Source organism: Mobula birostris, chromosome 28 (genome assembly GCF_030028105.1).
Source record: "Mobula birostris isolate sMobBir1 chromosome 28, sMobBir1.hap1, whole genome shotgun sequence".
Taxonomy (NCBI): Eukaryota; Metazoa; Chordata; class Chondrichthyes; order Myliobatiformes; family Myliobatidae; genus Mobula; species Mobula birostris.
In genome coordinates this window covers 34,494,119-34,511,617 of record NC_092397.1, presented here as the reverse complement: position 1 = coordinate 34,511,617, position 17,499 = coordinate 34,494,119, and the positions used below count along the sequence as shown (strand labels likewise).

The 17,499-nt window shown below is 44.9% G+C and overlaps 2 protein-coding genes and 1 long non-coding RNA gene across 3 annotated transcripts in view; 1 reads left to right on the top strand and 2 right to left on the bottom strand.

Annotated features, from left to right (window-relative positions):
• The window catches only part of LOC140189004 (uncharacterized), a 580,675-nt gene extending 573,130 nt beyond the window's left edge, over window positions 1–7,545 (bottom strand). Inside the window, exons 1-2 of the mRNA XM_072245674.1 lie at window positions 7,144–7,545; window positions 4,622–4,629 (exon numbers count right to left, since the gene is read on the bottom strand). Of these exons, the coding sequence (XP_072101775.1) occupies window positions 4,622–4,629; window positions 7,144–7,523 (388 nt within the window). The 5' untranslated portion in view covers window positions 7,524–7,545. The remainder of the gene's footprint in view (window positions 1–4,621; window positions 4,630–7,143) is intronic.
• LOC140189007 (uncharacterized) overlaps window positions 1–17,499 on the top strand; it is a 50,138-nt gene that overhangs the window by 23,544 nt on the left and 9,095 nt on the right. The window contains exon 3 of the long non-coding RNA XR_011883429.1: window positions 12,443–12,463. This is a non-coding gene — a long non-coding RNA (uncharacterized lncRNA). The remainder of the gene's footprint in view (window positions 1–12,442; window positions 12,464–17,499) is intronic.
• LOC140188897 (histone H2B 1/2-like) lies at window positions 8,346–10,927 on the bottom strand. Its single transcript, XM_072245552.1, has 2 exons — window positions 10,919–10,927; window positions 8,346–8,819 (listed from the first exon to the last, which is right to left on the bottom strand). The coding sequence occupies exons 1-2, from the start codon at window positions 10,925–10,927 to the stop codon at window positions 8,364–8,366; spliced, it is 465 nt and encodes a 154-aa protein (XP_072101653.1). The 3' UTR covers window positions 8,346–8,363.

Sequence of the window (17,499 nt, the reverse complement as noted above, 5' to 3'; positions counted from 1 at the left end):
TGGTTGAACTTCTCATAATGCAACACCTGAAACTTGTCCACATCAATATCCTTCTGCCATTTTTTGGCTGACTTCCCCAGTTAATCTCCATCCTATTGTACTCTCACACAATCTTCACAGTCCACACTACCACCAACATTGCTGTCATCTGCAAACTCACTGTCACTACAATGTCAGAAAATTGTTAATGTAGATGACAATTGACAGTACCAGCACCGATCCCTGTGACTGTCACTGGTCAGAGGCCTCCAACCTGAATAACAAGCTGCCATGACTACCCTCTGTCTCCTTCCATCAAGACAAGTATCTTGTCTGGCATCCCCTCTGCTCTAAATGTGTAATACAAAAGAAATAAAGATTAAATCAAAATATATCTACCTGTGGCCTACATCTCTCAGAAGGGACGAAACCTGAACTCCCCACTCCAATTCTGGCCCACTCATACAATGACCGCTCTGGTTAAGTCTAACTTCTTTTTATTGGATCTTGCCACGTTCCGAATTATGGGCAATCAAACATTTCCTCGGGAGCTGTGACATGCAAAATGTGCCAACTGCCCAGGTTCACTTCATCAAACTCCCTCTCCTTTTACATAATCTGATGACTGTGTGGGACTGTGGCACTCAAAACTGTGGACTACAGGAAACCAGAGTACATGCCTGCACTGTTCTACAAGGCCACAAATGATTAAAAAAACACTGTATAACAAACACTGGAATTCCCCAACTGAGATGAATGGGGAGGCTGGATAACTGAAAAGATTCAAAGAGAAGGAAGATAAATGTTTTGTAAAATCAGGGAAGTGGGATTGACATACAAGGAAGGCTGATGGCAGATCAGACTTTATATCGAATTGTGGGTGAGGGACTAAGAGAGGACACACTGGAGGGTTCATCCAGTGGGACAATGTGGATGGAGCTCAGGATAAGAGAGGTGCATTCACTGATGGGGTTATACCACAGGCCTCCCAAATGCCAGCAGGAGATAAAGGAACAGAAATGTAGCAGGTAATGAAAGATGTAAAAGCAACAGGGTAGTTGCAGTGGGTGACTAATTTCCCCAATGTTGACTGGGACTCCCTTAGAGTCAGGGGCTTAGATATCACCGAATATGTTAGAAGAATACTGGGATGTTACTTAACATTTAAGTGGATAGTCTAACCCGGGAAGGGAGCCATAGAAACATAGAAAATAGGTGCAGGAGCAGGCCATTCGGCCCTTCGAGCCTGCACCGCCATTTATTATGATCATGGCTGATCATCCAACTCAGAACCCCGCCCCAGCCTTCCCTCCATACCCCCTGACCCCCATAGCCACAAGGGCCATATCTAACTCCCTCTTAAATATAGCCAATGAACTGGCCTCAACTGTTTCCTGTGGCAGAGAATTCCACAGATTCACCACTCTCTGTGTGAAGAAGTTTTTCCTAATCTCGGTCCTAAAAGGCTTCCCCTCTATCCTCAAACTGTGGCCCCTCGTTCTGGACTTCCCCAACATCGGGAACAATCTTCCTGCATCTAGCCTGTCCAATCCCTTTAGGATCTTATACGTTTCAATCAGATCCCCCCTCAATCTTCTAAATTCCAACGAGTACAAGCCCAGTTCATCCAGTCTTTCTTCATATGAAAGTCCTGCCATCCCAGGAATCAATCTGGTGAACCTTCTTTGTACTCCCTCTATAGCAAGGATGTCTTTCCTCAGATTAGGGGACCAAAACTGCACACAATACTCCAGGTTTGGTCTCACCAAGGCCTTGTACAACTGCAGTAGTACCTCCCTGCTCCTGTACTCGAATCCTCTCGCTATAAATGTCATAGAAAACATTGTATTGGGAAATGAGCCTGGCCATTGATAGAAGTTTCATTTTCGGAACAGTAAATAGGGACAAGACTGGACCCGGTGGTAATATGGTCATTTGGGGTACAGTTAATTGCAACTGTCTACATTGAACATGTAAATGATGTTTAAAAGCAATCGGGTCAGAATTCAGACAGAACTGTTTCTATGAGGAGGAAACACAAGGATGGTAAAGTCTGGCAGAGGGGCATAGTGAGAGATGTTATGAATTCAGACTGAAAGAAAATGAAGGATAAGGAATATTTCAGAAGTAGAAATTGGAGAAAGCCTCTGGCAACATGAAACAAGTAAGAGAGAAGATAGGATCTCTAATAAAAGTTAGGAGGGTAAAAGGAGGATATCATGATTCAGAAGGCAAAGTGAGCAAAATCCAAGAGATTCTCTTGGTATATTCATAGGAAAAGTTAAGTTAGACACAGAATCACCCTTGGAGGTGAACATGGCCATCTGTGTGTGGAGGCAAATGAAATAGGAGAGGCTTTCCATGAATATTTCTGACAGTTATTTCACCATTGCAAAAATTCTTTAAGGTTGTTAAATCTCCAGGGCTTTATCAGGTACATTCTCGTACTTTGTGGGAAGCTGGAGAATACACTGTGGAGGCCAGGGGAGAGATTATTTTGCTTCATCTCAGGCACCAGTTGAGGTTGCACATGATTGGACAGGGTGACTAATGTGGAATTGATAGTTTTGAGGCCAAGACTGTGGATGATATGAAGAGGCAGGCAGTGTTGAGGAAGCAGGGAGTCTGCAGTAGCACTTGGACAGATTTGGAGAATGGACAAGGAAGTGCCAGATGAAATACAGTGTAATGAAGTGTGTGGTCATGTACTCTGGTAGGAGGAATAACACCCTAGGCTCTTTCTAAACAGGGAGAGAACAGAAATCAGTTGTGTGAAGGGTTTTAGTGCACGATTCCCTAAAGGTTAATGCACACATTGAGTTGGTAGTGAGGAAGGCAAATGTAATACTTGCATGCATTTCAAGAGAACTAGAAAGTAAAACAAGGATCTAATGCTGAGGCTTTGGTCAGACCTCGTTTGGAGTATCATGAGCAGGCTTGGGTAACTTTTCTAAGAAAGGATGTGCTGGCATTGCAGAGGCTGTAGTGGAAATTCACGAGAATGATCCCAGGACTGAAAGAGTTAGGATGTAATAATCATTTGATGATCTGGGCCTGCAGTCACTGGAGTCTAGAAGAATGAGGGAGAATCTTATAGAAACACATTGAATATTGAACGGCCTAGATAGCGTTGATGTGAGAGGATGTTTCCAATAATGGAGGAATCTAGAACCAAACCACACCCTCAATAAAAGATGCCCCTCTAGAATAGAGATGAGTAATTTCTTTAGTCAGAAGGTGATGAATCAATGGATTTCATTTCCACAGGCAGCCAGAAAGGCAGTCAGTGTTTTTTTTTTAAAGCAGAGGTTAGTAGATTTTTAATTATTATTAAGGGTATCAAAGTTTATGGGTAGAAGGCAGGAGAATGGGGTTGAGAGGGATATATGATGGAATGGCAGAACAGACTGAATGGGCCAAAAGGCCTAATCCTGCTCCTGTGACTTCAGGACTGATGGTTTATGCGCTGCCATTGTTCAAAAAGGGTAGTGGAAACTACAGGCCCATCAGTCTGTAATTTGTTGGAGGAGTTTCTGAAGAACAGGATCCACCAAAATTTGGTTTGATTCAAGACAGTCAGCACAGTTTTGTGCAAGGAAAATTATGTCTGGTAATTTCTTGCAGCCCTTTGAGGGGTTTCACAAGGGTGTAGATGAGGTTAGGGTTGTGGATGTTGTCTATATGGACATTAGCCAGGCCTTTGACTATAGTCTGGAAGGTTAGATCTAGAAACTGGAATCTGGGGAGATAGTTGATCGATTCCATAATTGCCTCGGTGACAGGAGGCAGAGGCTGATGGTTGAGGGTTGTCCCTCAGACTGGAGCTGTCTGTCTAGTGGTGTGCCACTGGGTGACAGGACCTTTGTTGTTTGTAATTTATATAAATAATGTCCATGTGAATGTGTAATTCACTGAAAGTGACGTCTCAGCTAGGTACGGTGGTGAAGATGGGGTTTGATCTGCCGGCCTTCATCATTCATGTCACTGAGTACAAGAGTTGGGAAGAAGTGTTGCAGATACACAAGTCTTTGGTAAGGACTGATTAAAGGAAACCATGCTGACTTTGGCCTATTTTTTCATGTGTTGCCAAGTACCCAAAAATACATCCTTGACAATTGACTCCATCATCTTCCCAACCACTGAGATCGGACTAGCTGGCCTATGATTTGCTTTCTTCTGCTTCTCCCTCTTCTTTAAGAGTGGATGACCTTTGCAATTTTCCTGTTCTCTGGAACCACACCAGAATCCAGAGATTATGGAAAGATTACTACTAAAACTGCCACAATCTCTTCAGCCACATCTTTCATAGCACTGGTGTAGATAATCTGGTCCAAGTGAATTCTCTACCTTCAGACCTTTCAGATTCCCAAGGACCATCTCCCTAGTAAAGGCAAAATCACTCATTTCTTCCCGCTGATTCTCTTGAATTTCCAGCAGACTGCTAATATCGTCCCCAGTGAAGACTGATGCACAATACTTATTCAGATTGTCTGCCATTTTCCTGTACCCCATTACTACCTCTCCAGTAACATCTTCCAATGAACTAATATCTACTTTTGCCTCTCTTTTACACTTTGTATATCTGAAGAAACTTTTGGTATACTCTTTAATACCAGTGGCTAGCTTACCTTCGTATTCTAACTTTTTCCTCTCTTTATGACTTTTTTTGTTGGTTTTAAAGGTTGTAAATACTCTGAGAGTCAGGGACATCTCAGAGCAGATACAGAACAGGGGGATGGTGTTCATTCAGCCAGAGATGGTGATTCACATCGGTACCAATGGACAGGTAGAAAAGGGATGATGTCCCACAGAGAGTTAGGGAAGAAGTTATGGAGCAGAACCTGAAATGTTGTAATCTCCAGTTTACTCCTAGTGCCCTGTGGTGGTAGGGATACAAACAGAAAGTGAGAGCTGATGAATGTGTGGCTAAGGAGCTGATACAGGGACAGGGTTTCAGGATTACAGAACATTGGAACCTCTTCTGGTGTTGTGGTGACATTTACAAGAGGGATGGTTTGCAGTTTTACTGGAGGGCGGTCAGGATCATGAGGTTCATTGCTGCTCCCTATGAGGGTTGAAACGAGATTGACAGGGGGATGTGAAACAGAACACCAGTCACTGAATGGAGAGATTGAAGCTGAGTTAGATGCCAGGCACAGCAATATGTAACGATGGATTTTGAGGCAAATCCACATCTGACCTGGAGTTTGTTGAAAGACCAGTGCAGTGTTTCAGGGCCAGTTTTTTCCAGTAAGAGGGAGGGTCAAGGATGGCAAGGTTCAGGAACCTTGGATGATGTGACAGGAAGTTAATTTAATCAAGGAGGAGGAAGAAGCATAAGTAAGGCTTAGGAATCTGTAATCAAACAGGGTGTTTGAGGACTATATTTAAAAAACAGGGGAACTCAAGAATGTTTGGAGAGCTGGAAACACTGATGAAAAATCTCCGGCAAGTAGGATTGAAGATAATCCCATTGCATTCCATACATTCGTTGTGGTGAAAAGGATACCTAGGGCTGCACTTTGGGAGATCCAACATCAAGGGTGTGTACACAGTTAATGGCAGGAACATTAACAGTATTGACAAAGAGAAGGATGTTGAGGTTCAGAGACATCAGTTCCCTAAAACTGGGAGCACAGGTTGACAGGGAGGTGAAGTCGGTGTATGGCATGTTTACCTTCATCAGGCAAGGCATTGAGTTCAAGCCCCAGGACATGATGTTACAGGTTTATAAAATGCTGGTGAGGCCACATTGAGAGTATCGTGTTCAGTTCTGATCACCTCATTATAGGAAGCATGTGGAGGGTTTGGAGCAGGATGTCTGGAGGAGGTGTGCGCTGAGGAGAGGCTCGACATGCTGAAACTTTTTTCTTCTGGAGTGGCGTCGGCTCAGGAGAGATTTGATAGAAACCTGTGGAATTTTGTGGTCATAGTTGGTGTAGACAGCCAGTAATATTTTTCACAGAAGGCATGTATTTAAGGTCAGAGGAAGAAAGTGAAGACAACAGATTGATGGAGACATGGAATGCACTGTCAGGGGTGGTGGCAGAGGCAGAGAGCACAGGAGTATTTAAGGAAATTTAGACAGTCACAAGAATATGTAGAGAAGGGCCAAAGGGCCACTCCTGTACTGTCCTTTGTTCTGAACAGAAGATGGCCCCTGGGCATGGATCCGTGCAGGAGACTGGGATATTATATCCCCAACAGAAAAATGATTGTCGGAGGGGCAGGACCGGCAGATCAGTTTCACAATACAAATGCTACAGGTACGATGGAGTGGAGGGGAGAGATGTGTTTGACCAGAGAGAACATCTCAGTGGTACTTAGAGAAGACATCCCTGGGGATTGCCGCATCATGTATACTGGGACCGCCGCACTGCAAAAGGGTTGGTGGCGCAGAATTTATTCTGTGTGTCCAGTTTTATCAATCAGTATTTAGAAGTTCCTATTAGAGACAGGACAGCACTGAACCTCCTTGTCGATCCACCCTCCCCCTCCCTTTTCTTCCTGGCACAAACAAAAGTCTGTATCAGAGCGACCCACCGCCTCACAGAGGGAGCCGTGTCTCGGGAGATCTGACCAAACTGACCCCGACTTTGCAAATGTTCATTTATATTTCAGAGACCCAGGCGGACGAGATTTTCAGTAAATACTGTCAGTTCCATATGGTAAATGTACTTTTGTAGATAAATGTAAAGCTGCAAATCAATATTGTTCTGTGAGGCGGTGGGAATTGCTCATGAAGCGATCAGCGGAACGGTCCAGGGTCAACCCGCAATGTCAAACCCAGACAACGCGGTTTCAGGTCATGAAGACCGGAATCGTTCAATGATCGGAGATTAAATTCACCCTCCGGGGGCTGACTCTGAAAGTTCATTTCCCCGCCCCGGAAGGGGAGAGAGCTCCATTCAGCCAGCAGAGACGGGAAATGAGTCAGGGCGAAGCGGACCGCGTACTCTGCAGACTTATACCGATTTAATTCGCGGAAGAAACACGACGGAAGGAGAGAAAACGTTACCAGGGATGCCTCCGATCGGGGCCGTGTCAGATACACAGCCGAGTTACTCCGAACGGTAATCACCCGCTGTTCAGCCCTTCCACAGACACTGTGAGTGGCTCTGAAAAGAGCCTTTGGGTAAATAGGTTCAGTTTACGTCGCCTCACTTACTGGCACCGCCGGTTTTCTTGGGCAACAGCACAGCCTGGATATTGGGTAACACACCGCCCTGAGCGATAGTCACCCCTCCTAGCAGCTTGTTCAGCTCCTCGTCGTTGCGGACGGCCAGCTGCAGGTGTCGGGGGATGATGCGGGTCTTCTTATTGTCCCGGGCTGCATTGCCGGCCAATTCGAGGATTTCAGCTGTCAGATACTCGAGCACAGCAGCCAGATAAACAGGGGCTCCGGCACCCACCCGCTCAGCATAGTTGCCCTTTCTTAGGAGTCGATGAACTCGGCCGACCGGGAACTGCAGTCCAGCCCGAGATGAGCGAGATTTGGCCTTGGACCGAACTTTGCCGGCGCCGCTTTTTCCACGTCCAGACATTTTCAAAGTCACAGTAACTGCTCCAACGACAGTGATGGAATGTTCACCCCGCCCCAACTCGCATTTTTATACCTTCTTTGAGAATGCAAACTAATGCTTGTGATTGGTTTAATGCTGCTTGTTTTCATTGGTGAAAAGAAATGGCCCAATCGACGAACTGCCTTAATCACCAATCAAGAGCCCGTAAAGGTAGAAGCGCGCAGTGTAACCATCTCCTCCCCAAAGTACTCTGAAAATTGGAAAAAGCCCGCCAAAAAAACTCATTGTTCAAATTTAATCTGAAATTAAATCATTGCTGATCTGTTTGAGGACTGGGTCTTCGTATTTCCCCCTGTTACTGAAACCGGGCACATTTAATGTAAGTGTAGTTGATAATGGAGTGTCTGGGCACTCAAATTTCTTTCAACTCGTAAAGGAACCGAGTAAATCTAACACTCAGCTTCTACCCGGTGCCAGTCATTGTGTAAACGTTAGCAGGTTATCGACAAACTGTGACCAGCGGCTAGTCTGCAATTTTTTTTTTTAAAAACTGTTGTATGAAAGAACCGTGAAGTCGTTCCGGCCTCGAATTAAAATGAGATTCAGAGAAGTTACCTAACTCCAACTAATAAACTCCTGAACCCACAGCTAAAACAGCAACGGGAGTGGGAGGAATGTTAAACACCAGGATTATTGAGGGAAGATGAAGCGGATATTCCAACCGCTCTTTAGCTCCTGTAAAAGTCACCACACATAAAACGTGCGCCATGTATTGCCTAAATGCTAGTACAACTCTCTCAGTGAAATCGTGAGTGGCTCTTAAAAGAGCCGTTGTGTTTCCGATCATCTCACTGGGGAGCTTTACTTGGAGCTGGTGTACTTGGTCACCGCCTTCGTTCCTTCGGAAACTGCGTGCTTGGCCAGCTCCCCGGGCAGCAGCAGGCGCACGGCGGTCTGGATCTCCCGTGAGGTGATGGTTGACCGCTTGTTGTAATGGGCCAGGCGGGAAGCCTCGCCCCCGATGCGCTCGAAGATGTCGTTGACGAATGAATTCATGATGCTCATGGCCTTGGAGGAGATGCCAGTATCGGGGTGAACCTGCTTCATCACTTTGTAGATGTAGATGGAGTAACTCTCCTTCCTCAGCCTCTTGCGCTTCTTCCCTGCCTTACCCGCTGGTTTGGGCAGAGTTTTCTTGGCGCCCTTCTTCGGAGCGGGTTTCGCTGTCTCAGGCATTTCAGCTGACCGCTTCAGAACCACAAATAAGCAAAACGGGCTCGGAGCACGAATTAAATAGGCAGCGCCCAGAGGTGTATGCTAATGAGGGACGGGATGCCTATGTTTCTCAATGGCTATTTGAAGTAACGTTCATGCAGTAAGATAATTTGATTGGATAGCTAAAGGAATTCGTTCAACCAATCAGAACTCGTTCTGCGCTACCCAGTGTTCGTTTTGGGTAACGCCGTGGACTGGGAACTCTCGCCGATGTGGTGAGTTGCTGCTGCCGGTTAATTCCGCAGGAAGGAAATCTAAAATACAAAATGGACCAACTACAGCGACAGTATTCGGTCATTCGGCCCGTCGTATCTGCTAGAAAAGCAGATGGAATGAGGAAAACACACAGTTAATAGCCTAACGTCGGTGGTGGGGAAACTGCTGGAGTCAGTTATCAAGGATGTGATAACAGCACATTTGGAAAGCGGTGAAATGATCGGACAAAGTCAGCATGGATTTGTGAAAAGAAAATCATGTCTGACGAATCTCATAGAATTTTTTGAGGATGTAACTGGTAGAGTGGATAGGGGAGAACCAGTGGATGTGGTATATTTGGATTTTCAGAAGGCTTTTGACAAGGTCCCACACAGGAGATTAGTGTGCAAACTTAAAGCACATGGTATTGGGGGTAAGGTATTGGTGTGAGTGGAGAATTGGTTAGCAGACAGGAAGCAAAGAGTGGGATTAAACGGGACCTTTTCAGAATGGCAGGCGGTGACTAGTGGGGTACCGCAAGGCTCAGTGCTGGGACCCCAGTTGTTTACAATATATATTAATGACTTGGATGAGGGAATTAAATGCAGCATCTCCAAGTTTGCGGATGACACGAAGCTAGGTGGCAGTGTTAGCTGTGAGGAGGACGCTAAGAGGATGCAGGGTGACTTGGATAGGTTGGGTGAGTGGGCAAATTCATGGCAGATGCAATTTAATGTGGATAAATGTGAAGTTATCCACTTTGGTGGCAAAAATAGGAAAACAGATTATTATCTGAATGGTGGCCGATTAGGAAAAGGGGAGGTGCAACGTGACCTGGGTGTCATTATACACCAGTCATTGAAAGTGGGCATGCAGGTACAGCAGACGGTGAAAAAGGCGAATGGTATGCTGGCATTTATAGCGAGAGGATTTGAGTACAGGAGCAGGGAGGTACTACTGCAGTTGTACAAGGCCTTGGTGAGACCACACCTGGAGTATTGTGTGCAGTTTTGGTCCCCTAATCTGAGGAAGGACATCCTTACCATAGAGGGAGTACAGAGAAGGTTCACCAGATTGATTCCTGGGATGGCAGGACTTTCATATGAAGAAAGAATGGATGAACTGGGCTTGTACTCGTTGGAATTTAGAAGATTGAGGGGGGATCTGATTGAAACGTATAAGATCCTAAAGGGATTGGACAGGCTAGATGCAGGAAGATTGTTCCCGATGTTGGGGAAGTCCAGAACAAGGGGTCACAGTTTGAGGATAGAGGGGAAGCCTTTTAGGACCGAGATTAGGAAAAACTTCTTCACACAGAGAGTGGTGAATCTGTGGAATTCTCTGCCACAGGAAACCGTTGAGGCCAGTTCATTGGCTATATTTAAGAGGGAGTTAGATATGGCCCTTGTGGCTACGGGGGTCAGGGGGTATGGAGGGAAGGCCGGGGCGGTGTTCTGAGTTGGATGATCAGCCATGATCATAATAAATGGCGGTGCAGGCTCAAAGGGCCGAATGGCCTTCTCCTGCACCTATTTTCTATGTTTCTATAATATGAAACGTTTATGTAATGAAACAGGACAGCAGGAGACCGAAGGTCAAATGGACCAGGTGAAAGATAAATTTACTGCAGCAGCATCAGAAACACATAGTATCCACGATACAGTGCTCACAAGAACTAAACTGCTGTACAGAATTGTAAAAAGAGAAGAGAATTAGCAGTTAGTCCTGCCGAAGGTTCTCGACCCAAAATGTCGACTGTACCTCTTTCCTAGAGATGCTGCCTGGCCTGCTGCCTTCACCAACAACTTTGATGTGTGTTGCAGAGAATTTGAACGAGTCTCAAGACAGTCCACTGCAGTATAAATTGATCAAAGTGGTGCTGTCTTGAGTTGGGGAGGAGCGTTGTTCGGGTTTGTTAAAGTACGTAATGTCTGTACATTACGTACAGGGTTCATTCTGTACGCGTCAGTCTCTCGTACAGTGTGAGAGTGTGGGGTTCATTCTGTACCCGTCAGTCTCTGGTACAGTGTGAGAGTGTGGGGTTCATTCTGTACCCGTCAGTCTCTGGTACAGTGTGAGAGTGTGGGGTTCATTCTGTACCCGTCAGTTTCTGGTACAGTATGAGAGTGTGGGGTTCATTTTCTACCTGTCAGCCTCTGCTACAGTGTGAGAGTGTGGGGTTCATTCTGTACCTGTCAGTTTCCGGTACAGTGTGGGAGTTGGTACTTGGCACTGTGTCTCCCAGTCTCTCATGCAATGTAAATGTAGAAACTTCTTTCAGATTCATCCTCACACTTGAATTCTTTTTAGCTTTTTAAACAATATCACACAATGCGATGTGGCCACACATTTGTTGGAGGAACAACACCTTATGGGTGGCTTCCAACCTGACGGCATGAACATCGAACTATCGCATTTCTGGTAATGCCTCCCACACCCCCCTTTTCACCATTTCCCATCATCTTGCCCACCCACCATCTCCCTCTGGTGCTCCTCCCTCCTTTTCTTTCTTCCATGCCCTCCTGTCTCTTTCACTAATCAACTTCCCAGCCCCCTACAGGTTTCACCCGCACCTTATTTTCTCTCTCCCCTTCCCCACCTTTTAAATCTACTCCTCAGATTTTCTCCTAAGTACTGCCGAAGGGTTTTGTCCCAAAACAGTGGCTGTGTTTTTTTTTTCTATAGATGCTGCCTGACCCGCTGAGTTTGTTCAGCATTTGTGTGTGTGGCTTGGATTTCCAGCAACTGTAGATTTTCTCCTGTTTGTGACACAATGCTGTACATCAGTGTCTCAGTGATGATGTATCTGGTTACCTTGTACTAATCTGAATGGACTTTGGAGCAGAGCATCCAGAGTAACAAGCCCAGACCATTCAACCCAACTCTGGTCTTGTGATAAATGTGTAACTTTCCTCGAGTCTCGGTGTGGGAGGGTTTGAATGGTGTGTATCGTGTAGCAAAATTTGAACTGATAGGATTGAGAATGATTTTGACTGTAGATATGTAACCAGTGTGTCCACAGTGATCAGTGATGGGACCTTTGTTTGATCAGATTAAAACACACATGGGCGGATCAGATCGCTGATGACACGAATGTTGGTATAGTTGTGGGTGGCGAGGAAGGTTGTCAAATGGACAGAAGTGGATATAGATCAATTGGAATCATGGATGGAGAAATGGGGGAAATGGATTTTAATCTGGACAAGTGTGAGGAGTTTTACAGGTAAAATGTCGTAAGAAACTCCACAGTAAATGGCAGCACCCTTAGGAGCACTAATACACGAGAGAACTTGATGTGTTTCTCTGTATTATCTTGCAAGTGTCACTGAAAGGAAGTAAACTGCTCTAAAGATCACAGAGGGGGAGCAGTAAGAGGATTCAGTGGGGGGTGGGGTCACCGTAGGGTAATGTCATGGCTGGAAATGTGTGTAATTAATGACCACTGACATTCTGTTGTGTTTCTCTTTTAGAAGCTGGACTGCTGTTATGATGTAAGTATGTGAAGTTTTTTTTTTAATCTGTGCTTTATGTTTCTGTATTTGGAGGACAATAAACGAGTTGTTATGGTTTTCCTGAAACAGAAAATGCCTCATGCCATTTTATTTGTAAAAGTCTTCACACTGCAAGAATACCGCAGTGTCAATCTGCACCAAGAAAACCTGATCACATTCTCTTGAGGGTTAATGGCATTGCTGACTCTGAGTTTACTACAGTCAAATGCCAGCAGGGTCACGATCAGCAGAAACTCTCACAAAGCAGCTCTGTTTGTATTGTGTGCTTAGTAGGTCTGTGGGAGATACCCAGAATGTGTAGCTATAAGTAATGGAGAGAGACACACTGAGCCAAGTCACAGCTTGATGGGCAGAGAGGAAAACAGAGAATTTGATGTTGTGTCCTTATGCCTGAACTATGCCCAGTTAGAAGTGTTGTTCCTCCGCACAGTGTTCAGCCTCACTGTAACAGTGTGACATCAGACATCAACATGAAAACCAAAATAATCTCAGCTGAGATATATTCTCTTTCACCTGTTGATCTTCTTTGCAAACATTTTACAGGCAGAAAAGGCAAAGAATTTCTGTCTGAGAATCTCAAATGCAACAGCGTGTCACTTCTGCTGTGTCTGTCGGTTCCCCAGCATTTGAATGCTACCAGTCACTGAATATGAAGGGGGAGATGGTTGAGAAGACAGCACACCAGAGTCCCAATACGTGGACTTGTCCATGGACTGACCTGATAAATGGCCATAGAGTTGATACCAGTGAGTTGGCGTTCACCGCCTCTCATTTTGGAAGGGATTCACCAGGCCACTGCACCTGCAGATACACCAGCAAGTTCACACGGGGAGAGGCCATTCACCTGCTCCATGGCAGACGGGATTCATTCAGTCACATGAGCTATTAAAACACCAGCCAGTTCACACTGGTGAGCAGCTAGACTTGGCTCTGTTGTCTCTGTCTCTCAGTATAGCTTCACACCTGTTCCGAGTGTGGGAGGAGATTCATTCAGTTCACCCACCGTGTGAGGCTCCAGTGAGTTTACAATTCATAGAGGACACACTTCTGTCCTGAGTCAGCAAAGAAATTTACTCAAGTCATCCCACCTGCTGAAACACCAGCAACTTCACATCAGGGAGGAAGTTATAATAAGCTGTATATGGGACTGTTAATGTCAGATTCCACAGATATTGTGGCTGGTCATCAGACCCAGGACTGAACCCTGGTTACTGAGCATTGAGGGGGTTCATCCCACCATCTTAAAATACACTGATGTTTAATATTGTGGATCTGTCATAGACAAATAGATCAATTCCATTTCAAATCCTGTGTCTCAGGTGCTTCCTCCCTGTCACACTGACAATGAACAGTCGAGAGGCCACCCAGTCCAGCTGGTACCTGCTTGTGTTCCTATTGCACACCAGAGCTTTCAAACTCATCCCTGCCGTTCACCACTAACTCACCCTATAATGTTCAGGATGTAACTGGTCACCGGTCTGGGGATGAAGAGGTTTACCTTGAATTCACTCCACGACTTTCTGTAAACTGCAGAGGATTAATTTACTGTGGTTTTCTCCCAAATATTCCTCATCCCTCACAGCTCTGGACCAAGGCTGAAGTCTTGTGTTGTTAAAATCTTCCTGTCCCACTCTGTTCATTGTTGTGTGTCATTTTCACTGATTTCGAAGGGCTGTGCCTCACATTGCCGGGCTGTTGCAATACAACACTCTCCTCTAAAGTACGACAGCAGAATGGTGAAGCAGAAAGAAGAGGGGTCAGCACAAATGAGGGCTTTGGAGCTCCAGATGTGATGGAGGCTCGAGTTTACGTAGAGTAGAAGGAGGGAATCAGACCAGGAGGATGAGGCTGCAAATGAAAGTTCAGCAACATTTGGAAACTGATTGACTGAAAAAAAGAGGTTTATGTTTGCAAAATACTGGAGGGACTCAGTGCCCCCCAGCAGCATCTGTGCAGACAAATAAATAGTTGATATTATGGGCCAAGACACTTCATCCTATCTAGACTGTTTATTCCTCTGTTTAGCTGCTGCCTGACCTGCTGAGTTCCCGCAGTACTTTGTGTGTGTCACTTCAGAGTTTATTCCCAGCATCTGCTGAACCTCGAGTTTCATATCTGCATTTCTAAATGAGTGGGACTGTGACAGTGTCATATAAAATGCTTGTTGACATTGAGTAATAAACAGGAGAAAATCTGCAGATGCTGGAAATCCAAGGAACACACACAACATGCTGGAGAAACTCTGCAGGCCAGGCAGCATCTGTGGATAAAAGTACAGCTGACGTTTTGGGCCGAGATTCTTCAGCAGGACTGGAGAAAAAACAATGAGGAGTAAATTTTAAAGGTGGGGAAGGGAGAGAGAAACACAAAGTGACAGGTGGAACTGGGAGAGGGAGGGATGAAGTAAAGAGCTGGGAAGTTGTTTGGTGAAAGAGATACAGGGCTGGAGAAGGGGGAGTCTGACAGGAGAGAACAGAAGGCCGTGGATGAAAGAAAAGGGGGGAGGAACACCAGAGGGAGGCGATGGGCAGGCAATGAGAGGGAAAGGGGGATGGGGAATGATGAGCGAGGGGAGGCATGACTGGAAGATCAAGAAGTAGATGTTCATGCCATCAGATTGGAGGCTGCCCAGACAGAATACAAAGTGTTGTTCCTCCTACCTGAGTGTGGCCTCATTGCGACAGTATACGAGGCCATGGATTGACGTCTCCATTGAGTATATTGTTTGTGGAAGCTTGCTGTGTTCAAGTAGCTGCGGAGTTTTCTGCATAAAATCATTGACTGCTTTTGAAACATGTGGCGTGGAACCAGCACTTGCCCCTCAAATTAATCCAGTCTGTTAACAACAGCACATCACCTCCCTTTTCCAAAATATAATTCAACCACACTATCACCATCCATTCCGTAAGTTTACACAAATGGGACGTCAGTGATATTGGTCTATAACTAGGAGGATCCATCAGGGGTTTCCCAGGTTTTAGAATAGACACTACAATTGCCATTTTCCATGAGGAGGGAAGATGGCCTGAACTTCAATTATGATTTTAAAAATGTCATATTATCTCAAGAGAGTTGTTGACCATATGTTTAAACATGCAATAACATGTATCATCCTTTCCTGGAGCCGTCTGACCTGTACTATAAATAGCTTTCTTAAATTCACACAAAGAAACTCTACATCACTAATACTATCATTGCTACAGCTGGTTTCCAACACATTAAGGTATTCTTGTAAAACCTTATCGCTACATTGTTTAGTCTCTCCACCTATTTTGATTATGAATTGCAGCAAATGACCGAGCAAGGACTCAACCGTCTCTCCTTCAGGAACAATTGTATTACCTTCTTTAATCAATATTCGGAACCCTATGAATCCCACACCCCCATTTTCTTAGTCATTCCCCAAACATCTTCAAGTTTAATAGTCCTTCCAATACTTTCACAATGTGACCTCCAGTAAATCTTTTTCACAAGCTTCATTACTTTCCTCAGCACGGCCTGTGACCTGTTACACTTAATATGATCACGCGGAGAGTGATACTTAACTTTCGGAAATGCCACGTTTCTCTCAGTAACTGCCTCTGCACACTCCTCCGTCCACCACGGTACAGCTTTTCTCCCACTAATGCACTTTTTAAATTGAATCTCTTCCACCACTATTTGATGAATAATGTGACAACGTTTCTTTGCAGAAATCCACATCATCCTCACCATTCAGCCCAGACAGACGCTCAGCACATAAAACATTCAAACTTCTCCCAATTTGCTTTACCAGAGCTCCACCTCCTAAAAGTGGCCTCATGCCCCCTATATAAATCCAAACTCAAGCTTATAAACATAGGAAAATGATCACTCCCCAATGCCTCATCTCCCATGACATCCCACTACTCACTCCAATATTCAAAACTAAAGTTAAATTTACAGCATTTTCAGAACTATTATGAACATTAAATCTCGTACCTCTCCCACCATAAAGACTAACAGGATATGAAATATCTGAAACTCTTCTATAAACAAAATATCACCAATCTGAGAACAACCCCACAGTGAACTAACTATGTGTTAAAATCCCCACATCATACAACCCATAGTGAGCTAGAGCTACGTATGCTCTCCAACAAATCAATCGGAAGCTTTCCACAATGGTTATAATAATACACAAACACGAGGAAATCTGCAGATGCTGGAATTTCAAGCAACACGCATAAAAGTTGCTGGTGAACGCAGCAGGCCAGGCAGCACCTCTAGGAAGAGGTACAGTCGACATTATAATAATATACCACTTTATTGCCCCTACCTGTGGAATCAAATGTGTCTTCAAATGCCTCATACATTTCATTTACATCCACAACTTTATGCCCTCTCCCTCTCTTTAAAAAAAACTTGCAACACCACCTCCTCTACCAACTAATCTATCACGCTTAATTACAATATAACACTGGAAGGAAGAACTTAAATGCGATAACAATCGGGTTTCCTGAATACATATAACATCACATAGATTTGATAAATCAGAAATAAATTTGAAGTTTTGACCATTAGAAATCAGGCTTCTGGAAATCGCCCTTCTGATGCAGGCGGGGCGGGGGGGGGTGCGGAATGTAGTGGGGCGTTTCTGATTGGTGAACCGGTGCCTGTTCTGATTGGAAAGAGCAAATATTCCAATCACAGAGCTGCCTTATTCACCAATCAAGAGACAGCAACTGTAGAAGCGCGGAAAATACCGTCTAACCGCCGAAATAAACTGAAATTTGCAATACACCGCCAAAAAAGCCTTTGTTGCTGAAATTAAACCGCAACAGGCTTGTTTGTCGGCTCTTTACCCCCGTTACTGGAGTCCGACACACTTAAACAAAGCGTAGTTAATATTGCGATGGTGTCTGAGAAATTAGTTCACCGATATCTTTCAATTGATAAACGATTGGAATAAAACCGGTTCTCAGCTGCTGTTCGCGGTCGGTCATTGTGTAAACTCAAGTCAGTTTAGCAACGGGTTGCCCGTCAGAAAGTGGAGC